We start from the raw sequence: 25,329 nt of genomic DNA, 5'->3' as shown, positions 1-25,329 counted from the left end.
ATCAAAAAATTTATTGCAAAACTACAGACCTTGAAAAAGACGCTAATAGTATTTTTTATGACTATGTTCGACTATTTGTAAAAGAATTTGCTTTTACAAGATTTAAAGAAGAAAAATAACTTTTTTAGTGATATCATTTATAAAAAAATCTAGTTAAAATTAATGAAATCAAACACTAAACTGAAATCTACAGACTTTATGAAAGACGCAAAATTCCTTTTAAAACTCCAAACTTGACTCTTTGTAGGAGAATTAACGTACAAGGTTTTTAAGGATAAAACTAATTTTTTTTTTGTGAAGTCAATTTTTAACAATATTAACAAAATTTTAAAAATCAAAGGCTGAATTAAAAAACTGCATATCTTAAAAATACGTCTGAAATAAATTTCAAGACATACTATGACTCTTTATAGTATAATTTGCAGATAAAAGTGTAAAGATAAAAGTGACTTAATTTGATGTAACTTTATTATTATGTACACAAATAAAATAAATTTAGACTTTCTAGAACAAGAAGGCACAATTTTTTGTTTTGAATTATTTTATGTATAATAATTTATTTTCAAAAACCTCGAGTACTTGGTCAGTTTTTAAACTTTTGTCATATTTAGTGATAGTGAATACTAAAATTATTCTGCAAAGTTTTTAACACAAATTTAAAGATATTTCATTACACATTTGCTCTTACAGTTAGAGTTTTTCATTTTAAAGTTATTTTTTTGAAAATACCATACAACGTAAAAAAAAAAATAGTAAATTTAATCTATATAAAATGCTGCCAGCTTAAGATGTTGACTTTTATTTGTATTCTTTTTACAAAACCATGTTGTATACTTTTAAGTTTTAGCATTACCTATGCTTTAATAGCCATTATTTGCTCAAATAGATTTTAAAATTAGAAAAATAATGCAACAAACCTTTGTGTTTTTTTAAATTCCTTAAATTGCTAAGTTAATGCTGTTAACTTAGTTTAATTTTATTATGAATATAAGAATGATGAACGTATGTATTTTTTGAATCATGAAAGCAGCAAATATTTTAACTTAGTTAGTTGACTGAGGTAAGTTGTCTTTATTTAATTAGCTATGGTTTATTGAATGACAAAAAAGATCTCAAAATATTTGGTTCTAAGACCTGGTGCACAAAGAACTTATCGAGTCGCACACCACGGACACCTTTTAACGTCCAGGTATGTATCTTATTAATATTTTTTATTTAAAGTAAAAAAGCATCAGAACTCACTAATTAAAAAAAGGTATCAAAATGAGTTAATGAAATTTTAACATATGTAAAAAATGTGTACTACAACGTGAAGGGATTCTTACGTACTTAAAAACTGAAAAATTTTAGCTATTGAGATATAAGCCAGTATCTAAAATTTAATCTTAAATTAAGAGTATTTACCTAGCACAATGTCACACCAATATCAAACTGAAATTTTATTTTATTTAATGTCTATTTTAACAGTAATTTTAGGCTAATAATGACATGTTATAAGTACATAAATAACAAAATAAAACTTATTTATCATAAAAATATAAAACTTGAATGTTTAATTGCTTTCATTTTACAATATAAATTGACTGTATCAATACCATATTTTATGTCAACTACAATACTGTAAAATTAAAGCGGTTAAGTGTTTAAGTTTTATCAGTTTGTAATAAATAAGTTTAATGTATTGATAAAGTTTGTTTAAAACAAAGTATCTTTTTAGACTAAACATATTAGGCTCCAAAAATAGATTTTTAGCCTAAAGTTATGGTTATATTAGACATTAAATATAATGTAATTTCAGTTTGATATTGGTGGGACATCATGCTAGGTAATTACCAATTTAATTACTACAATACCCGTTTTACATGACTATGATAAACATATAACAGTAACTTCTGATTTTAAAGGAGCCTCACTGGTTAACAGAAGTTTTCAAAAAGTTTAAAAAAAAATGAAAGCCACCTAAATTTAAACGATCAAAAAATTGTAGTAAAATGGATTTTTTTATGGATTAAAATGGATAATTTATAAAGACCTTAAAAATTTAATTAACCACCTAAAAGGTAAACTAGTTAGAACCCCAGAAAACATCTTGCCCTATTTTATTAAGTATTAGTTTCCATTCATAATTTTTCCACTTATATTAATTTCCAATCACTCTATAGAATTAGCTAAAGTACCAAAACAATGCAAATTGTTTTTTGTCATTCCAGTCCATAAGAAAGGTAACAAACAAACTGCATTAAACTATTGACCAATATCTTTAAAAAGTGTTTTTCTCAATTTTTTGAACATATTATTTCTACAAAAATACTTAATCAAATTTAAAATAATAAACAATTTGGTTTTGTCCCTAAGCGCTTGTTATACATTTACTGTTAACATACTTACATTCATAATAGTTCCTAATTTCCAAAAAAAAAAATTAAAGCAGTTTACACTGATATTAAAAAAGCTTTTGATTCAGTATCACACAAACAATTATTAAAAATGTTGAATCAGTATGGACTACATGAATCCTTTGTGAAGTGGTTCAATTTTTTATAGTATTTTGGAGATCACAGTGGTCATTAATTATATACTTTTTCAGACCCTTTAAAAATATGCCGTCGAGTGTCACAAGGTGGTGTAATTGGTCCCTATCTTTTTTAATTTACATCAACGATATTAATTCAAACATTAATATTAAAAATGATATGAGTTTATTTGCTGATGATACAAAAAAGTTTAGTGAGTCAAGTATCTCTTTACAATATTGTCTAGAAAGTATCAACAAATGGCTTAATAAGAAAACTTGATTTAAATCTCAACAAATGAAAGTTCTAACCATTAAGAAAAATAAATAGTTTGACCCAATTAACCTACTAATTAATAACACTAAGATACCAACAGTTAAAGTTTTTAAGTATTAGTAGGGGTAGTGAGTACTGCACATTTTTTTTGTCATTTTGTAAAATTCAATCAAGTACATATTATTCGAATGTGTTTTTGCTTCATTAAAAAGAATCTGAAAAAAAATATACATTTTGCAAAAAAAAAAAGTTTGCAGCCCAAAAAACTAATTTTGACTACAAAAATCTTATATTTTTCCATTTTTTGACTTAAAAAGTAATAAAATCATTTATACATGTCCTAGACTTATAATTTATATCTTAAATGAAAACTTATATTTATTGACATAGACTAAAGACATATTAACTATTTTTGATGTATTATGACGTCATAATCACCCTAAATGTGCACAATTTGTCTGCAAAATGTAGTGGAAGGGAGTACAGCACATTTTTATAGTCATATTGTAAAACTCAATTAAGTACATATGATTCAAGTAAGTTTTGCTTAGTTAAAAAGAATCTAAAAAATAATAATTATGGAAAAAAAAGTTGCTGCCCAAAAAACTAATTTGAACCCCAAAAATCACATATTTATTGATTTTTTGACTTGAACAGTAATGAAATTACTTATACATGTCCTAGACTTCTAATTTTTATCTTAAATGAAATCTTATAATTATAGGCTTAAATTAAAGATATTTCAACTGCTTTTATTGTATTATGACATCATTATTACACTAAATATGCAAACCTTGTCTGTAAAATTGGACTTTATTTTTTAATATAAAAAGCAAATTCTTCTGCTGTTTTACTTTTAGTTTTTTTATTTAGAATATAAAATATGTCGATTCAGCTAGGCAGAAAGATATTACTCATGTAATGTCTTTTCAATTGCACATTGAAATATGTATAAAATACATTTTAAATAACTTTCCGTTATTAGAAATTATGATTATTGAGAGTACCTGTCTAAGAGTAATAGATCTAGACTTATATATTATAGAAAGTGCATGTCAGTTTATTAAAATTAGCGTAATTTTATTCTTTAAATTAACTTTTTTTATTTAATTGAAAAGTAAATGTTTATCTGTATTATTTGTTTTAGCTTTCAGTATGTTATTGTTTTCAAATTACTATTAGTTAAAGTTTAAAAAGTATTATACATCTAAATAAATTAAAACTTAATTTGTTAGTTTGTTTGAATGTTTTAATTCTCTAGTTTTAAAGCTTTTTATCAAATATTTTTCAAATTTAAACTCATAGCAGTTACTTGTTGTATTTACTTATATAAAATGCTCTCAATAATCATAATTTTTAATAACAAAAAGTTATTTAAAATGTACTTTATTTGTATATAAACATGCAATTCAAATGACATGACATCAGTAATTTCTTTCTGCCTAGCTGAATCGACATATTTTATATTCTAAATAAAAAAATTAAAAGTAAAGCAGCAGAAGAATTTGCTTCTTTATTAAAAAACAAAGTCCAATTTTACAGACAAAGTTTGCATATTTAGTATAATAATGGTGCAAAATACAAAAAATGCAGTTGCAATGTCTTTAATTTATGCCTATAATTATAAGCTTTCATTTAAGATAGATATTATAAGTCTAGGACATGTATAAGTAAGTTTATTACTGCTAAGTAGAAAAAATCAAAAAATATGTAATTTTTAGGGTTGAAATCAGTTTTTTGGGCAGCAACTTTTTTTTTTACAAAATTTTTATTTTATTTAAATTCTTTTTAACTAAGCAAAAACACACTTGAATCGTACTTAATTAAATGTACTTAATTGAGTTTTACAATATGACCATAAAAATGTGCTGTACTCCCTTCCACTACATTTTACAGACAAATTGTGCAGACGTCATAATACATCAAAAGTAGTTAATATGTCTTTAATCTATGTCAATAAGTATAAGCTTTCATTTAAGATATGAATTATAAGTCTAGGACATGTATAAGTGATTTTATTACTGTTTAAGTCAAAAAATGGAAAAATGTGTGATTTTTGTGGTCAAAATTAGTTTTTTTAGGCGGCAAAATTTTTTTTGTGCAATTTTTTTAATTTTTTTTTTCAGATTCTTCTTAACAAAGCAAAAACACATCAAAATCATATGTACTCACAAGGCCAGCAAACATCACCCAAGTACTCCCTACCCCTAGTATTAGGAATATATATATATATATCTGAAAACTTAAAATGGAATGAACACATAAATTATTTGTATAAAATTGAACAAACTTTGTCCTATCAAATATCAAAAAGTTTAAAAACTAATAAAGCTACTTTTCTGACAAAGCTATTTAAAATATACGTTTGTCCTAACATTGATACAATATTCAAATTTGGTCACCCTGTTTAAAAAAAGACATTAATAAAATTGAGTCTTTGCAAATAAATTATACTTGCTATATATGTTATTGTTGTAACATTTCAATACATCATATAATGATAGATTAATTTAACTGGTATGAGGTCTCTAGAGTATAGAAGATGGGAATTTGATTTGTCTATGAAATTATTAATGGAAAATATAAGGTTTTATTTAGACAATTTTCCAGTTTTTCCCATAAAATGTATAATTGTGTATACATTATTTTAACAATAGTCAGTGGCAAGGTTCATTTTTTAACAGAGCTAAGACTATATGAAAAAAGTAACCAAATGATTAGGTGTGAGAGGGTGAAACAAAACTAAACATTTTTGCTTAAAACTAAAATAATTCAATTTAAATACTACAAAATTCAGTAAAATTCAATAACTTTCTGTAAAACTAATATAATATTTATCTTATCTAAACTTGCGAATGAATCTTTTATTTTTATTTTTGTAATATTATTTTTTATTATTTCCCTTAAACTCCCCCTAAGAGACTATTATTTTACTTTTTATTAATTTTGTACAAATGTGTCATGTCTCATAAATAATGCAACTGGAAAATCATTTATTTGGTTATACTTTCTTAAGGATGTGCATTTACTAATTATTTTTTGTATGTACAGCGCTTATTCACTTATCCAGAAATGTTTGGCAAGATTTTTCTGTAAACATGTCCAGATAAGCAATTTTCTAGATAAGTACAAAAAATATTTTTTTCCTAAAACAATATAATTGCTGTATATTAGGCCATGCATAATAAATAATAAAAGCTTAGCTCCTCTTTTTCTGTTTAAAACATTTTAAACTTTTCTATACTTTTCTAAATATTGGCCTACTTATTCTAAACTGCTTTATTATTAATAAATTTGGCACATTGTTTTTTACAATTTTACAAACTTATAGTTTATTTTCAATGGTTATTGCAACTTGATTTTTTTTTTATGTCTTGTTGATTTTTTACAACTTGGTAAATTGAATGTGGCATACCTATCTAACTTTAAAAAAATGTCATGCACCTCATCTTAAACAGAAAGTGTTTGAATTAACAACATTTGTAATATAGTAAGATTAAAAAAACATATAAGGATTCTTATACATTCATTTTCTAAAAAATTGGAGAATTTAATCACCTAAAAAAATTTTATGGTTAAAAAAAATTAGAAACCATCTTACTTAACATTATATACAAAGAATTTCACTAACTAAAGTTTAGAAAAAAAATTGTATGTAAGCTTTAGTAGTATTATAAAGTCATAATAATTTACTAAATTGCAAAACTTATAAAATCACCATATAAATTTTTACAACATGAAAACTTATTTATATCACTCAAAAATGTTTGTGGTTGATATTGATTTTTTTTTAGTTTAAAAGTTTTTTAATTGAACAAATGAGTTTCATTTATTAATGAGTATTTTACAATTGAAACTTTGTTAAATTTTGTTTATGTTTATTTTTTGTTCGAAAAAAAACTTATTTTTTTTTCTTTTTGTGTGTCTTGTTTAAGTGGCTAACATTATGATGCCTGAGTTCAACAGTACACAATAAACGATATGATAATAATAATCTAACCTAGGTTGCCAAAAAATCTGTAAACCTGAAATTTGACAATTTAGGTAAACATGACCTAGAATATAAGAAACTTGGAAAAAAAACCTGGAGTTATGAATTGAAATCACTAAAAAAAATGAAACTCAGATTAGATATAAAAACTTTAACATAAACAATAGTTTTTATGTATTGTAAAGATTAGTATATTTTCAATACTGATATACATTTAAAAACCTTTAATTTAATTGCTTACCTTGATTTTTACAAGCTTATCTTATTTTTTATAGTTTTATCTATGATATCAGATATTTTTAATCGCTTTAAAATTATAATATCTCAAAAGTTAAATAAAATTTTTACTTATATAACAACTTGCTTGTAGTTTTTATTTCAGGCTTTCATATAATATCCAATGTTATTTTTAGCAAAAAAATGTCAGAACACCCCTATGCCCATAGAATAAAAATCTTGCACTTTCAAAAATCTGGAAGAAATTTTGAGAACTTGGAAAAAAAAAACTTTTTTCAAAAAACTAGAATCCTGGAAAAACCTAGAATTTGACGTTTTAATCAAAAAAAAAAAGCTTGGAATTTGAGAAATAAATTTAAAACCTTGAAAAACCTGGAATTTCAAACCAAACCACTAAAAAAACACCTAAAATTTTAAACTAGTTTTAATGTTAAATAAAGAAGTTTTAATAAGATGCAAAAAATCTGTCAGAGGTTGGCAGCTTTTTGTAACTTGCGGGCACTTTTTACAAAAATGTTTTGAGGGCAGCAATTACATAAAAATAATCATAGTAATTAGTTTAAAAATACATTTTTAAACCAAATTATTACAAAATAAGCAGTAAAAAAGCACTAGTTCAGAGTATGTTGAAGTTTAAGAGCCTAATTGTAAGATTTTATTGCAAAACCTTTTCTTTTATATATTTTGTGAAAAAGTGTATTTTTAGCTAAAAAGTAAAAAAAAAAATATCAGCAAATTTATGTTTTTGAAAATTTTACCACATTCTCGGTGAAACCTGAAGACAAGTATTTAACAATGGTCAACACTTAATTTTAAGTAGTAGAAAAATTATTTAGTAACAATAAAAACTTGGATAAAACTAAGTACAGTGCTGATTCACTTATCTGGACTTCACTTATCTGGACAATTTCGGTCAGAAAGAACTCTCAAAAATTTTAATGTTAAACACTATAATTTTTGTATGATACAAACATTTAAGCTTTCATGCTGTAAAAAATTTAAAGGTCATTTTATAATTTATGCAACTTTGTTCATTATTATGATGTAATAGTATTACTAAAGATTACATTCTATCTTTTATCAAAACTAGTTTAGATATCACAAACCTTTGCATGTAAACTAAGTCAGTTTAGAAATCTTTAATTTAATTTTATTTAAAACATAACTTTAAGTTTTTCATTTAAACTTTCAAAGTTTTTTTTTATAAATAATAAATTCTTGTTATTTAGATAATGAGTGTATAACAGTTGTTATTTTATGTTTGATTTTTAATTCATAAAAAAATACAAAAGTTGTTAATTCTAACACTTTTTGTTTAAGATGAGATACATGACTATATATATATTTTAAAATTTCTATAAGTTTAACACACTTATGATATTAGGTTTTATAAATGGACAAAAATTCTAAAAAAAGAAAACGAGTTGCATTAACCATTAAAAACAAACTAGAAGTTCGTAAAAAGGTAAAAAACAGTTTGATAAAGTATTTTATAATCAAGAATTTAAGTATAGGCAGGTAAACTTTGTACGGCATTTTAAAAACTGAAAAAAAGTTTAAAAAGTTTAAAGCAGAAAAGTAGGAGCTGGGATTAATTAAAGCCACAAAAACAAACAAAAAAAAAAGTAAAGGGAGGCTGTTTTGAAAAGTTGGACAGTGCCCTTTATATTTGGTTTTGTCAGGAACGTGAGAAGGGTAGTTGAATAACTGGTCAAATACTTTTAGAAAATGCCTCCTAATAACATCGTTTAATTTACGGTGGACATTCAATGTCATTTTTAGCAAGCATTGTTCAAATTCATATTATTATAAAAAAAAATTTAATTTTTTTACTTATCTGGACATGTTTACAGAAAAATCTTGCCCAGCGTGTCTGAATAAGTGAATAAGCACTGTACTAAACTTAATAATTTTAATATCTAAAAAAGAGTTGTATTAAAATTCTTTGTAGTATCAAGGTCAAATGAAAAATGTTATTTGTCATCACTCAGTGTTTTTGTAGAAATCTACTTGCTGCTACTTACCTTAAAAGTAAGAAAGATTAAATAGTAAAAAATTACTCCCTCTTAAGTCAACCTTAAATAAAAGTTCCATTTTTCTCACAGTCTTAATTAAAAAAGAAATCTCTTTGCACAATTATAACATTTAATAAAAGAGTTGTATGCCAAAATATTTGTTATTAATACATGTTTTAATTCTGACAGAAAACTTATAAAAAAGGTATTTGAACTAAGGTTTTCTACTTGTTAAACATCTACAAAAATAAGATTAGTTTAATATTTCTTAATTTTCTTAAAGTTCATCTAACTTCAGGTTCAAACTTTGATGAATATTTTTATAATACATACACTGGGGTTCCCATATACTTATGTTACTCAGGATAACTCAAGCTAGTTTGTAATTCTTTTGAAAAATCTGGCTATCGTTTTTTTAAATTTCAGACTAATTTAGCTAATAGTATTTTTCCATATAAGTTTTTTTTTCTTTTTTTTGGGTATTTAAGCACTAAGATGAAACTAAGATAAACAGTATTTTCTTAGTTTTTGGCTAATATCATTTTAATATTTAAGTTTTATAAACTCATGCTGGTTTAATGTAATTTAGGCTGAAATTTTTGCTTTTAAGAAAGGCATACCTGAAATTTAATAGTGAGTTAGATCTTATAAGTTCTACCATCTCTAAACTAAAATCAGAATATGGTTTTTATATGATTGAAGTATAATAGATGTTAAAATATAAAATTTAGTATTAATAAAATTTATTAGCTATTCATACATACTATTTTTATTAGAAGTTAGATATTTACAAGAGTTTATAAATTAGAATGGTTTAATTTTCTTTTATACTGAGTTTAGAACTAGTAGTATTCATTTAAAACTTGTGTACTTGAAGTCTAAACAAAAAACCTATCAGTAAATTTAATTCAAAGATGTTTAACAAAAACATTTATTTTTAGACAGGTATGAAGGTTTTACTGGACCAGGTAAGTTTATTTTTTATTCTTTGACAGCAAACTATCACAAAACTTGAGGCTCAATGTATTTAAACCTGCAAGCAGGGTTGTACTGATATATTAGTCCAAACTGCAATTAAAATTGATTTGTTTCTTTTACCATTTGAAGAAAGAAAAAGAAGACATTCAATGATGACTTATAAATATTCTCTCATTTTTCCCTATTACTTTTCCAAAACAAATCAAGTTTTATTTGCATGTTTTTGGGCATCAGTTTTGTAGATTGTTCACATTGACACTTGTTTTTTCTAGTTTGCTGACTACATGTTGTCTCTTATTACTTCTAAAATGTGCTGGAGCTAGTTTAAATAAAATCATAGAAAACAATATCAGAGTTTTTTAGTCAATTAAATTGTACTCATTAATACGTTTATATTATCATTGAAAAATAAAATTTGTCTCCATAACTGTATAAGCTTCAGCACTTGTTTTTTTTTGTGTTTTGAATCAATAAACTTTAAAGCGTTTATTCATTGTACTTTTTTTGAAATAAGTCAGCAAATTAATGATAACACCATATACAGGTTTCCAACTTTCTTATAAATCCCTTTATTTCCCTATAAATTTGCAATATTCTGAAAATATCTATAAATTGCTAGAAAAAATTAGAAAATGTGTGATCCCTAGAAATCCCTACTAATTACGTTTTTTTACATGGTGATTGAAATTTGAAAGCCAAAACAGCAACACTGCATGGTGAAAAAACACGTAAAAAAATTGACAATTTACTTTTAAATTAAAATATTTGCAATCTTATTACAAAACTGTGACTTTATGGCGCTACCTAATTAAAATAATTTTCTATTTTTATATTAAACACAATTTATTTTAAGTTTGCTTATTTCACTAAAATAGAAGCTCCAAAACCCTTGAACTTAAGTAAATTTCTTATTAAGACTGTGCTTATAAATGGTATATGACGCATATTACTTTTTTTACCTTAAACATATGTTCACAACATTTAAAATGTATTGCTATTTTTCTGATAATTTCCCTATAAATTTGCTATATTTTATGGATTTCTCTATAATATTTTTTAAAAACTTTAGTGGGAACCTTGCATATAAATACAAAATGGAGATTTATACAAGCTTAGAAATTTTTTAAGCTACAAAATATCTTCTATGCAACTAGTTTGTAATGAAAGTTATATACTTAAATTAATTATGACAAAAAAGTATATTATTGTTGTCATTTGTAACCAAAATTGTATTTAGAAATATATTAATTACAAGCTGAAAATTAAGTTGTTTCATTAAATATTTTAAAATAATTTTTTCAGTAAATTTATTAATTTTTTTTACTAGTTTATTCTTATAACTTAGATAATTAAAAACTTGTACTAGTATTTAGCTTTTGATAAACTTTGTTTTTCATAAATTTATATTTTTTTATTCTACTAATAAATTAACATAGTATAGTTTTTTAGTGAATTTTTGCAAGCTGTTACGTACTTATAAAACTCATCAATTTAAATTTTTATTATAAGAATACACTTTTTAGTTATTTCAGATCTGACTAAGTAAATTGTGTTGCAATGTCTTCAACAAATTATAAAAGAAAGGTTGGTGGTTATTATTACTTCCATATTACAATAAGTTTTTTTAAATAAGCTTTGTTCGAAGTAGGAAATATGTGAACTGAAAGGTGATAAAATTATATGCTACTTGCACAACATTGTGCCTTTTTATTAAATTTTAGAAAAGTTCTGTTTTAGTATTAATTACAAAAAACGTGTCAATCATATTATATAATATGAAATACTTGTTTATAAAATATTAATTTTTGTACCTCTAGTTCCCACAGGCTGCTGTGGCGGACTATAGAAGGCCATCATCAGATGTCTCAAGTACCAAGTATTCGAAACCTTCATCAGACAGCAGGTAGTATTTGTTATTTTGAATTATTTGTATATTAAACAAATGTAGTTGTTAAGGCCATAGGGGGGGGGGGGGGGTAGAAGCCATTTTTTGACCAAAAATAACATATAGACTTATATTATAGTAAATTTCATAATCTTTCAGATGCTTTTTTTAGATTTTAAAAATATTAAGTAACTTTTTTTTATCACCGGTTATATAAAGGGTATATAAAGGGTAACTTTAAAGCCGTTTTTCTCGAGTTTTTAAAAACGGGCTTTAAAATCTATCTTCTCCTTCATTTTTCAAGCAATCTTCTTAAAATTTTCAGGAAATGTTTCTTACATTATGAGAAAAAAACGTTATTTGTGAATTTTGATAATTTTAAAAAATAAAAATTTTATGACAAAAAAAAAAAAAAAAGTGATTTTTTATCAAAAATTTTTTTTTTTTTTTCGAAAAAAAGGTATTTTTACTTAAAATTTTTTAAAGTCACAAATAAAGTTTTTTTGTTATTGATAAAGAATAGACTGTGAAAGTTTGAAGAAGATTGCTTAAAAAATGTAGGGGAAATAGATTTTGAATGCATTAATCTTTTTTTGCCGTTTTAGTTTTTCCTTCCCCATAAGGAACCTGTTATGCGGCCCGACTTTAGCCGGTCATATCTCAAAAACTAATTCGAATTTTTAAAAACGGTAAAAAGCAACTTGAAGCTTAGTAAAAACTCTATAAAATAAGATCAACTTGTAAAAAACATGGCCTACCCCCCCTATGGCCTTAACTGTTCATGTTTAAGCAGTAAAGTTTAGTTTTGAAAATATTTATACATTACACTAAGACAATTTAAGGGCATAAGGGGGGGTAAACACCCTTTTTTGGTTTTTGATCTTATCTTATATAGTTTTTACTAATCTTCAAGTTTCTTTTTACAGATCAAAAGATTTAAAATATTTTTTTAGATATAGCCGGTTAAAGTCGGAGGCAACAATAGGATCCTTATATTGGGAGGAATATTCAACTCAATCTCCGTGCGGGTAATCTGACTATAAAATAAAATAATAGTTATTAAAATTATAACAAGTAGATCTGTTCGAAACAATTTTTAATAAATAGTTGGCACATGGATGTCAGTGATATGTTTAAATTTTAACAGTAATTTTTATAAGATATTTAGTTCTTTTGTTAACTTAAAAATAATGTAACAAAAAATACATAAAATAACTATATAATTTTTGTATTTAGCCCTATTTTTAGACCCGTGTTTGGGAAGCCTGAAGATTACTCGAGGATTGAAACACTGTTTGAAAAAACAAAAATCAGCTCCAGTTAGTTTTGACAATAATTATGCAGATGTATATACATGTTTTTATTTTTTTTTAAACTATTTGTATTTTATATTAATTTTTTTTGGTATATTAACTTTTATTTGTTTAACTTTTATTTGACCAACAGTTTTTTTTTGCCATTTGTTATGAACAGTTAAAATAATTCCATGAGAATTAAATTTATACTGGATAAATAACGAAAGAAGATTGAGTAGAACAGTGACTTCCCAACTTTGAAAATAATCCTTTGCACAATGAATTTAAGAAACTTAAAAAAAAATATCTTGTTTTTTAGAGGCGTAAGGGTGACCAAAGTAAACTTTTGTGTAATATTTACTTTGAATTTATATGAAACTTATGGGTAGTAGAAATAAAAGTTACTTTTATTTTTTTTTTTATGACTCAAATCTATCTCCTACGTTTTAAAAGAATTTTGCAATTTATGTAAAGCATTTTTAGGAAAGGCTCTTTTGATGTTTAAAACAATTTTTAAAAAGATGATTTTTCTAAGTAAGAATTTCAATTAACAAGACTAATAACAAAATTTATTCTTAATTTTTTGAAAACCATTGTAGAGAGTTAAAAGTAGTTTTTAAATAAAATCTTCTTAATTAATTGAAATGAATTCCAATAAGTATAAAAACAGTTCCTTAAAAATACTGGATGAGATAGACATTTAGTGAAAAAATACCTTTTTCTTTTTAGTTGTGGCCTTACATAAAAACTTTATTGAACTCTCTAATTTTCCTAAAGTTTAAAGTCTTTTTTAATTTAAAATCATGGTAAAATATATCTGGTGGCTTAGTTACTAATGTAAAAAAATATTAAAAGTTGTTTATACCCTCACAGAATTAAACTATTAGATATAGTTTACTTTGCAAAGAAGCTTACTTACGGGCATAGGGAAAAAATAAAATTCATTAAAAACAACATTGGGTTTTATATGAAAGCTTAAAGTACAAACTAGAATCAGTTTTTATAGAATTAAAAATAATTATTTAAGTTTGTAGATGTTGTAAAATTTGTAAAAAAATTCCAGTAAAAGTGTATAGACTAGGAGTGGGCAACATACGGCCAGCGAACCGGATCCGGCCCGCAGAGTGAAAATGACTGGCCCCCGACCGTTTTTTAAACTTAAATAGGATCCGGCCCGCAAATGAAAATGACCAGCCCGTGAGCAAAGTTACAGGCTTGCGGAGGGTCAATATTACAAAAATTTCATAAAACTTTTTATAATACTTTTACAAAACAAAACTGTTAGAATTTGACTTTAAAAACTTGCTAAAAAATGACTTTATAAATTAATGTGTACTAATAAATAGACCATTTTGTCCTAATATTTTGTGTTGTTCTAACTTAGTTGGAATAGCTTTTTGCCAAATTACCCCAAATTAAGTGTTTTTTTAAGTACGATATTTGTCAATTACAATGTCAATTCTATTTATAGACATTATTTAAAAATCTGATACGTCTCAATCTACATCTTAAGTTGTCAGACTTGAGAAAATTTTGTGAATTTGAAGGATTCAAAAAAGTGATCAACTGTATCCATAAAATTAGAATACGGCCGGATCCAAAACTTTTTTTAAAATTAAAATCTGACCGGATCCGAATCTCGACTTGAAATTAGAATCCAGTCAGATTCAGATCTAAGAAGCATATTTTGGCTGGATACAGATACTGGATCCGGTAAATCACTAATTCGAAATACTCCGGCCCGCAAAAGACTTAATTTTTCCGGATCTGGCCTGTTGATTGAAAATTGTTAACCTTAACAAACATGATGATTAATGTTTTTTCCTTATTCTCTCAAATACTTAAAACATTACTAAAAACTATATTCTGCATTTTTTTAGACCTAAAATTTTTAGAAACATTCTAAATGAAGTATATTATAAATAAGAAAAAATATCATGACTAAATATTTAAAATTTAAATTTAAAAAATAGGGTTATCAAAAACCTGAAATTCTGGAAAACCTTGAACTTAAGAAATTTTAAAAAACCTTAAATTAAAAAAAAATTAACATGTGAAATAGTTAAATTTTGATTATGCTTGTGAAGTCCATGGTTGAAAAAATTTTTTTTGAATTATTTAGAACACAAGTTATGAAATAAATAGCAGGGTTGCCACTCGGTCAGGAAATCAGGAAAAGTCAGGAAAAAAAAAAAAAAAGACAAAAGTCAGGAAAAGTCAGGAAAAAATGGGGGGTTTTGAAAAAAATTCAGGAAAAGTCAGGAAATTTGATAAATATTCAAAAAAGTCAGATTATGTCACTTTAAATTTATAAAATTCCTTGTTTTCTAAAGCCTTCAAATGGTAAAAATTAATTAAAAGTCCTTTAAAGTCAGAAAAAAATTCCAAAATTTTCCTAGAAATTTACAAAAGTGCTAAATTTTATTTTCAATATCTTCATTTGGTATAAATTAGTAAAATATCCTTTATTAAACTGCAAAAATTTTTCTATTAACATATTAAACAAGTACCCTACTTGAACAAGCAGATTTTGTAAGCTTTTTAGTATGTTATCAATATTATTATAAGAATGTAAGCATTATAGTATGTTATCAATATTTTTATACAATTTCAGACAGTGTTTTACCTTAAACTTAAATTTATACTAAAAATGGACAAAAATACATTTACTTTCAAAAACCTAGAAGAATGAAAGAAAAATTGATAAAAAGTTCTAAAGCCTTTGACAACCCTGTAAAAACGAAAATACTTCAGTTGAAAATACCAAATAACAAACATTAGTTAATTAAAAAAGAGTATATTTATAGTTTGTTATTTTCTATGTTTTTTATAAAGTATTTGCTAGAATGTTTCCCAATTTTGGAAAAAAAAAACCCATCAATTGGCAAGGGGTTAAAAAAAATCAATAATTATAGAACACAAAACTTCGAAAAATAACAATTTTAATATCTATATCAACAGTAAAGTAAGTTTGAATTTTGTAGACTTCTGCAAATAAATACCTTTATTTTCTGTGTGTTGTGAAAATAAGTGCATCCATTGGCACAGGGACATAAACATTAAAATAAAACAAATAAAAAATTAAAGAAGAAAAACGTACTTACTTTTTTTTATCAACAGTGAGTTACCGAGAAAAGACACATTCAAACGGAGACCCTTCATTCAAAGTGTGCCTGAAAAAGTTCAAGGACGTAACCAATCTGAGAAAGACTGACACCAAAGAAGTCATGCTAATCAAGTTTGTTTGAAATAAATAAATGTAATAAGATAAAATTACCCAATAATCTGAAAGTGAATAATACCAAAGAAATAGCTTACATTAATTTAGTTCAAAAATTAGTTTTAATAAACAAATGTAATAAATTGAAAAAAGGCATGCATATCAAGTTTGTTTGATTAATTTGATCTATTATTAACCTGAAAACTACCTAAGTGAAAGTTTTCAACCAAATTTTATGGACTATATTTTAATTTCGCGATAAAGAAGGTATAAAATTTGTATTATAAGTTAAAATTTATTTCAATAAATTATTGTTTATGTCTTTAGTATTTTTAGTTCTAGTGAATAAATTAAGCTGAAGTTCGTTTTGAAGATTTTAAAAATGTAACAACTTTTAAAGTTGTCAGGTCAGGTCTATGAACTCTGGCTTTTAAATGCTGAAAAAAAAAACTTTTTTGTTTTATTTGAATCTTTTGTTTGATTAAAAGTAAAATTTTTAAAGTTAATAAACCCAATAGTTGTTATTTTTACTAAAAGTTAATGCCATTTAAATATTGTAAAACCTTCACTTAATCTAACAAAAATTCTATTTTGATATGTTTCTGGTATTATGTAAAATATAATCCTTCAGCTAAAAAATAGTGGTCCATAACTCTACATACTAGGTCTGGTTATTGCTATCCAGTATACGGTTCCAGCCATATCTTGATTTCCAGGTCTATCCAGTTATGACCGGAATAAAACTTCTAAGTATGATCCGGATCTTAGCAAGCATGGCCAGATCCAGCCAGATCTAGTATTTGAACGTGGTAGACCACTACTCAAAATTTTTGTTTTGTATTTAGCAACATTACTTTATTTTAATTTCTATCGTTGAAATTTAGTATATAAAATTATAAAGTTTAGTTTTGAAAAATTGGTTTGATTTTTTTAGATTCTACCCGCATAGATCAAAGCCGAAAGACACTCTTTTACCAGTTGGCATGGAACTTTCGGTTATTTGAAATTTATTTAATTTACCTGTGTTTGTTATTTTATCATTTTCATGTGCCGTTTTCTTGCTATTTTACATGAAATTTTAGTAATACAAGTATATAAATCCTTAGTGCATTGGTATGAGTAAAACTTAATCAAAGAAATAATAACTTAAAGTTTAATAATATTTTTATGTAGTTTTTCAAAAAAAAAACTTTATAACTTAATGGTACTAATTACACTTAGAGTATTTTATTCAAAGTTGTGTAATCAGATTATGTTTAAAGTTTTTTGATAAATTTTTTAATAATCACAATTTTCGTAAAGTCAAGTTTGCTTGACTTTTTAAACAGTTTAACTGCATAACCTGTAACTAAAGGTAAACCTGTATCCAAATGTAAAATAATTATTTTTAAATATATACATACAAGTTTAAATAACTTGTATCTAAAGGTAAACAGCAAGAAATTAGACATGCCCCCACTCACCGACAACATACAAGGGAGACTGAACTGCCCCATCGAGGTGGACCCGGAAGTCTTAAATTTGGAGAACTACATCAGGATCAGCAGTGCTGAGCTTCTAAAAGTCAGTTTTGATTTTATACAAGTTAAAAAGAGTGTAAAAAAAACACTCTGAACCTTGAAAAATACACAAGGATAAACAATTTTGAACTAAAAGAAGTATAAAATAAATTAATTATATACGAATTTATATAACTTTTCACAACTACATCAGACAATGTTGCCAAAAAACCTGGAGTTAGACATTTTAGGCTAAAAAAACTTGGAAAAACCTGGAATTTAAGAAATAAAAAAACCTGGATGTTTGAACGAAATCACTAAAAACTTGGAATGTCGAACAAAAATTGCCTAAAAAAACCTGGAATTTTAAACAACTTTTACATATTAAGTAGTAAAATAACGATTTGATGCTAAAAATATACTTTATAGATAAATTTTTTTTGTCATCATCCATTTTTTTTATCAAAAAACACACTAAGAGAAGCTTTAAGATATCTTTTCAATGTTAAATACTAATTAAAACACTTATTTATCTTAAACTCAATCTTAAACTTAAAATATTCCCTTAAACTTGTAATTTAAAAATCTGGAGAAAATTTTCCAAAACCATTTGACAACCTTGATCAGTATAAGCTTGAATAAGTCGTGATACTTTTCACTTGATGATAAAAAAAAATCAAATTCGAATTACTTAAAGAATTTAAAAAGCGTTTTGTCGTACTTAGCAAGTAAAACTTAAATAAATCTTAAATTATTGAAAGTTGTTGTGATAGATAGTTAAACTACATCAAAATCCATGCAACTTAAATTAGTTAATTTCGAATATAAAAAATAACTTCAGTGTTTATTTTTTAAGGGAAGATAATTTTTTTACACAACTTCAACCTTTAGAATTTTGTCTTATAATGTTTTAACATTAATATAAAACTGTAAAATGATCAGGTTAACTGTTTTATGTCAGAGACATAAAATAAAGCTAGGTTTAAATGTAATAAAGTTTTATCATAAAATATCAAATACATGTTTAAACTTAATTAGGTAATAAATTAAAATATTTATTTTAAATCTTTTTAGTCTATACTTGATAGACAAATTAAAAAAGTCTAAATTTTTATGTCATCTAAGTCAAATTTACTCCTTTGATTTTGCTTTTTTTAATTGCACATTATTTTAAATTTAATTAAAGTTTAAAAATCAACAAAAACCAATCAATTTACTTTTCTTTTTGTTTAATTATTGCAAAGTAAAAAATAATCGCAGCAAGACTTTTCTTTTTCCGTTGTGGTAGCCGAGCGTAAAAATCCAAAAGAACGTCAGAAAGTTGCCACTGCTAAAAAGGAAGGTAAATTTGAATTTGTTGATATTTTATATAATTCTCTAAGTTATATCAATATAAATGGAGTGTGACATGTCGAATAGTACTATTAATTTTAAGCTGGTAAGCTCAAGTTACCAAGAATAAAATATTTTTTTCAAATGTTCAATCTTTGAAAATTGGAAAAAAATGTTTGTTTAAACATTCCATACAAACAAAAGAGTATTGAATGGAAATTATTAGATAATTATATTAAAACTAGTTTCAAACTACCGTCTTAAAGTTTTGTTAATAATTTTTAATAAATAAATATAAGTAAAAGCATTAAATAATAAACTAGCATTAAAAGTATATGGTTACTATTTAGCCAAAAAATATATAACTGTTTCAAACTAGTTAATTTAAAAAATTGATTTTAATTTCCTATAAGTTTGAGTTTCCCAAAGTTGGAAAAGTCGCCCTCTTTTTAGTAATTTTAGTTATTAGAAGGAAAAAAAAAGTAAATAATTAATTATTAAAAAGGTGATATCTAATAAAGGGGAGAAGGAAATTATGAAAAGGAATTTTGGTTAAATTTAAACAAACTGTTTAATATCACTAATGACCTTTTATGTAGTACACAACAAAAAAAATATTTTAAATAAATTGATTGTTATCTTTTTAAAATATAATAGTACATAAGTAATAACATTTTAGGCAAATGGCACGTGAAAAGCAAATATGACGTCATCGAAGAGATCAAGCGCAAACTTGGTAAAAATTTTGCAAAAGAAGATGACGATGTTGTTGCGACATCAACTATCGTGCTTAAACTGACTTGCCCAGTTAGTTTTTATTTATTGATTAATAATGTGTACTAACTTAAATATATAAAAAATAGTTATTATTTTATCAGACACATTCACACGGTTTCGTAGGTTTTTTTTACATGACTGGTTATATCTCAAAAGTTAATTGATTTTTTTTTTGTTACTTAAAAAGTATCTTATAGTATATACTCGAAGATTTCAAATAAGAGTCAATGAAAGTTTTTGTAAAAACGTGGTTGGGAGCCCCTTATCCCGTGTGCCCATTTTTATGTGAATTAAGTTTGTGAAAGGATTTTACAAGTTAGCTTTAGTTTAGAAAATGTTTGTTGAACATATTTAGAAATTTACAATTTAAATTTTTATTCTAATTTCTAAAATAAATTAATGTTACTTCAAATATGAATTTAAGCTTCATAAGGATGCTAAATATCAGCAAGAAATGTTAATAAAATTTAAAAATTTTCTGTAATCAAATTTTTCAAAAGATTGAAAACTAGACAAAGCGACTCTTATAAATTATTTCTAAATATTATTATCAAAATTTAATGTTTTTTTCAGTTGGGTATGAGTAGGATGGTGACTCCGGCCAGATTTCAAAACTGCAACCACTTGAACTGCTTCGAGATTGAAACTTTTTCTAAAATGTTAGTTATTACTGTTTTTTTTTATCGTTTGAGTAAAAGTGATTCAATAAAACCAAACTGCTGCATACTAATTTTATAGTCAATTAATAAAAAAAGCTAAGTTAAATTTAGTTTGAAATTTATATGTATCATTTGTATGGTTTGTCAAAGCAACAAGCATTTTATAAAGAATAAAATTTTACAATTAAATATATTTTATTGCATTAAAAACTTGTTTCAATTAAATAAAAAGTATTGGTATGTTTGCAAGTATGTATTTTTTTTAGTTTTTGTTGCTCACTTTTATGAGTATCTTATTAATTGGTCTATTGTTTTATAAATTTAACAATTAATTATATTTCAAAAATATTAATGGTTAGGTTTGAATGTTTATTTAAATACTTTTCCGGCTTAAAACAAAAAGTTATAGCAGCTATTGACACTTCACATTTAATATAGTTTAGCAGTATATATAAACTTGTAAGTCACCATTTTATGTATATTTTATTTTCATTTTATAATACAGGTAAATATAAGTTTCAATCAAATCAATTATTATTTATGCACTGTTTGTAAAATTCACGAAAAAACATTTACTTTCAAAAGTTCTATACGGCAACCATGTCTAACGTTCCATGTTTGCTGAATATATTTTTTATTTCCACAGGAAGAAAAAGGACAAGTGCCCTGTGTGCTCGAAACCGGTGCAGATGAGTCAGGTGTTCGTGGACTTGTACATGAAGGAAATGTGCGAGAAATCGAAGAACGACTCGGTTCAGCTGAATCAGGACGGCAGCTGGAAAGAGGTTGAAGATAAAAAAGAAAAAATTGATGAAATTGGTTTGTTTACTATTCTGTTTGTTTTATATAATTATATAGTTGTATTAGTAATTTGTATAATAGTTTAAAGGATTGCGATTTTTTTAACTATTAAGTTTAAAGGTAGAACAAGGTTGCCACTTTACATGGAAACCTAGAATTTGACAATTTAAATAAAAAAAACCTGCAAAAAACCTGGAATTTTGAACAAAAATCACTAAAAAAACCTGAAAAAACCTAGAATTTTTAACAATTTTAATATTTTAAGTAGTTTCGGTTGGACACAATAAATCTAATAAACATTTTTTTTCATCATCAACAGTTTTTTTTTGTTAGGAACACATTTAAAGCAGCTTTACATTATCTGTTCAATGTTTTTATACTATTTAAAACAGTTTCATACCTTAAACTTAACTTTAAACTAAAAATAGACCCAAAAATGTCTACTTTTGAAAACCTGGAGGAAATTTGGAAAACCTGGAAAAAAATTGGAAAAAACAAGTGGCAACCCTTATCGATATAAACAAAAAAGTTCGAGGAATTCGTTTTATGTTTATTAAATATTATCGTTGTTTATTAGTAATTATGGCAATTTAAACGGTTGTAATTTTTTTATTAACTTTAAAGATAAAAGCAAAAATATGAGGAAATTGGTTTGATTATGTTAAGTTTCACAGTAATCGGATTGACGATCATTCTCTCAAAAATGAACTAATTAACTTAAAGTTTACATGAGTCACATATAGTCTTAAGGTTGATGACGTTTTCGTATGCGAATTTTCAATTGCCTATCAATTAGTAGTTTTTCAAAAGTTAATTAGTTACTAACACAGCATTACGAATTCTCAAAAGTAATTTTCAAACAAAAACGATATCAGACGACCAGTAAAAAGTGTTTAACGATTATGCAAACAGTTTGATAATAAATAATATTCAATAATGTGTAAGAAACTTAAAAAGATTTACCCATGAAATTTGTATTTTTTAATGAAACAGAATCAGATGAAGAAGAAGAAATTTTAAAGGAAAATCCAAAAAATTACACGACAATCAATCTTTGTTCGTCAGATGATGATGACAGCTCCTCAGAAGATGATGGAAGTCCTTGTTAGTTTCAATATAGATATTTATTTATTATACTATTCATCAGAAGTTGACGTGAAACCTTGTTAGTTTTATTATGTAATAAGGCTGCCAAAAAACCTGAAATCCTAGAAATAAATATAAAATTCTAAACAATTTTTTCATTAAAATGACGAACGTTTTATCAGGTACGAAAAATCTATCATACACAAAAAGTTTCTATCATTTAAAGTTAAATCTATTATAAAACAATTTTTAAGCAGTGTTACAGTATCTTTTCAATGTTTTTATAATACTCAAACTATTCTGTTTTTTTTTGAAATAATATTTAATTAATTTAATTTTCAAACTTATTGCGATAGAATTTTTAATATTGCATTTTCTGAAAGTTTGAGGTAATTATTAAGAAAACGTAGGAGAAGATAGATTTTTAGTTATTTTTTGTTATTTGCTGTTTTAATTTATTCCTCCCATAAGGAACCTATTGTAGTCGCCGACTTTCACCAGCTGTATCTCATAAATAACTTTCAAGTTTTAAAATCTGTGCAAAGCAACTTGTAGCTTAGTTATAACTCAACAAAAGAACTTTAAGTTATGAAAAAGTGATTTATCCTTTCCCCTATGCACTTAAAAATAGTGTTTTATCTTAAACTTTGTTTTATACTATAAAACAGATAAAAAAACTTGTATTTTCATAACCAGAAAAAAAATTAGAAAACCTGAAAAAAAGTCTTTGGCAACCTGTATATTATAAAAAATCAGGTTATAAATTATTATACATTATCCGTAGCTCAAAATTATTTATTCTAATTTTGTATCTTTTAGTTTATCACTTAGCTCGAGTATGTTACTAAAATATAGTAAGCAGTGTTGCCATAAGTTCAGGAAAATATAGGGGTTTTCGAAAAAAAGTCAGGAGAAGTTTGAAAATTTCATATAACCATGTTCCTAATAAGAAAGTTTACCATCACTAAAAACTGCATTTTGCTAATAACAGGGTGCCACTTTACCTGAAAACTTGGAAAAACCTTGAAAAACCTGGAATTCGACATTTTAGGAAAAAAAAACCTGGAAAAACCTGGAATTTTGAACAAAAATCACTCAAAAAAAACTAGAAAACCTGGAATTTTAACAATTTTCACATGTTCAGTAGTAAAATTTCGATTTGACTCAAAAAATCTTTCATATAAATAAAAAATTTTTGTCATTATCAAATTATTTTTTTATTAAAAAACCTATTTAAATTAGCTTTACATTATCTTTTCAATGTTTTTATACTATTTAATACAGTTTTTTACCTTAGACTTAACTTTATACCAAAAATAGACCCAAAAATGTGTACTTTTAAAAACTTGGAAGAAATTAGGAAAACCTGGAAAAAAATTTGAAAAAACAAGTGCCAACCCTGTAATAAAAATGCTTTTGCCACAGAAGTATTGTTTTAACCTGTATAAAAATTAGATTGAAAACTTTACATTATTTCAAGTCTATTGTTGCTTATTTTGGAATCAGCTTTACTTTGAAATTGATTTAGAGAAGTCAGGAAGTTTTTCCAGTTCGATCTGTGGCAACCCCGAGTAAGACTCGTTGATTAGGTTGACTTAGTTGATTAAATATGAATGTCATGAGTCCTTTTTGTAGTATGGCTACCATTAGTTTGTCTGTTGCAGACCCCAAAAAAAGTCTCTTAAACGTTATGCCTGCCACCAGCAGAAGCGCGTACTCAAAGGTCTGGCCGCACATTGTGGATTGAATCGAATTTTGAAACGTGTTGAGTTGACTTTCAACTTTAATCAACTAAGTTCTCAAAAGAATGTTTAGTTAAAATGTAACAAACCAAGTTTCAATGAAAATTAAATACAAAAAATTACTTGGATTTTAAAAACTTTATTCTTGTTAGTCAATTAGAAGTATCAGGTTGCCGGTTAATGTAATATAACTATAAGAAAAAAAAAAGATTTAACTAAAAGCTTCAGCAATTTTTCCACTTTGCTTCATACATAAATGATAAAGTATTTTACTAGTTGAAAATAATTTAAGAACATTTTAGTATAACTTTTTGCAAATAGAAATTCAATATAATTTTTTCATAAGTAGTTTATAATTTGTTATAAATATATTTTGTAGTAATTTATAATTTAATACAAATAAAATTTAAGGTAGCTTATAGTTTATTAAAAAGTTTATTTCAAGATAATTTATGATTTATTATAAATTTATTTTCCTGGTTATCTATTTTTTTTCAGGTACATGCGATGAATGCCAGGGAAAATGCGATGTTGTCGTGATCGACTGAAATTAGAAATACAATTATAAATAAAATACTTGCATAGTACAATGTCGTCTTGTTATGCCATTTGTTGTTTGTTATTTGCGCCATGAGTGAAAGTTTTTTAATTGCTCTCACCATTTGTATTTACGACATTTAGTTAAGACAATTTAAATGTGAACAAAACACTAAGCTGCTACAAAAAATTGGGCAAAATACATGCAAACTTAAGTTTTTTCAATTCTATTTCCAAAAATTTGCTACGTTTTTATGCAAAAAATATATTGACACTTGAATGTTTTATGAAGAATAAATTCCATTTTTTGAACGCAAAGTTTAAATTTTTTTTGTTAAATAAGTATACTTGAATTTTTTACTTTCGTTTTTATAGAATTTTTTTTTAAATTAGATTTTTATTACTTTATACTTGAAAAAATTAAGCTAAAATGAAAGTACTAGCTTGTTTTAATAATATAAAACAAAGTTATTAAATTACGTAATA

At 25.1% G+C, this 25,329-nt stretch overlaps 1 protein-coding gene across 5 annotated transcripts; it reads left to right on the top strand.

The window, feature by feature from the left end:
• Window positions 1-1,116: 1,116 nt before the first annotated feature.
• On the top strand, window positions 1,117-25,110 carry LOC145829289 (uncharacterized). Of its 5 annotated transcripts, none has more exons than XM_082937046.1 (15): window positions 1,117-1,189; window positions 9,974-10,000; window positions 11,543-11,594; window positions 11,828-11,913; window positions 12,849-12,923; window positions 13,144-13,214; window positions 16,311-16,428; window positions 17,345-17,405; window positions 17,839-17,973; window positions 19,170-19,251; window positions 19,921-20,048; window positions 20,592-20,677; window positions 21,324-21,496; window positions 22,472-22,582; window positions 24,805-25,110. In XM_082937046.1, exons 3-15 carry the CDS (start codon window positions 11,568-11,570, stop codon window positions 24,852-24,854), a joined length of 1,203 nt encoding a protein of 400 aa, XP_082793172.1. In that variant the 5' UTR covers window positions 1,117-1,189; window positions 9,974-10,000; window positions 11,543-11,567; the 3' UTR covers window positions 24,855-25,110. The 5 variants fall into 5 exon arrangements, with proteins under 5 accessions (XP_082793172.1, XP_082793170.1, XP_082793174.1 ...); XM_082937044.1 differs by having other exon boundaries at window positions 13,132-13,214; XM_082937045.1 differs by having other exon boundaries at window positions 1,144-1,189; window positions 11,534-11,594; window positions 13,132-13,214.
• The last annotated feature ends 219 nt before the right edge of the window (window positions 25,111-25,329 follow it).

The sequence above is a fragment of the Thalia democratica genome, chromosome 2, assembly GCF_965202585.1.
Source record: "Thalia democratica chromosome 2, ktThaDemo2.hap1.1, whole genome shotgun sequence".
In the NCBI taxonomy this organism is placed as follows: domain Eukaryota; kingdom Metazoa; phylum Chordata; class Thaliacea; order Salpida; family Salpidae; genus Thalia; species Thalia democratica.
This window is presented reverse-complemented; position numbering and strand designations above follow the sequence as displayed.

Coding starts and splice junctions, on each gene's coding strand:
- LOC145829289 (XM_082937044.1), top strand. CDS start 11,568: ATGTCTTCAACAAATTATAAAAGAAAG. Junction 20,678..21,323: donor ATTGAAACTTTTTCTAAAAT/GTTAGTTATTAC, acceptor TTATTTCCACAG/GAAGAAAAAGGACAAGTGCC. Junction 22,583..24,804: donor AGAAGATGATGGAAGTCCTT/GTTAGTTTCAAT, acceptor ATTTTTTTTCAG/GTACATGCGATGAATGCCAG.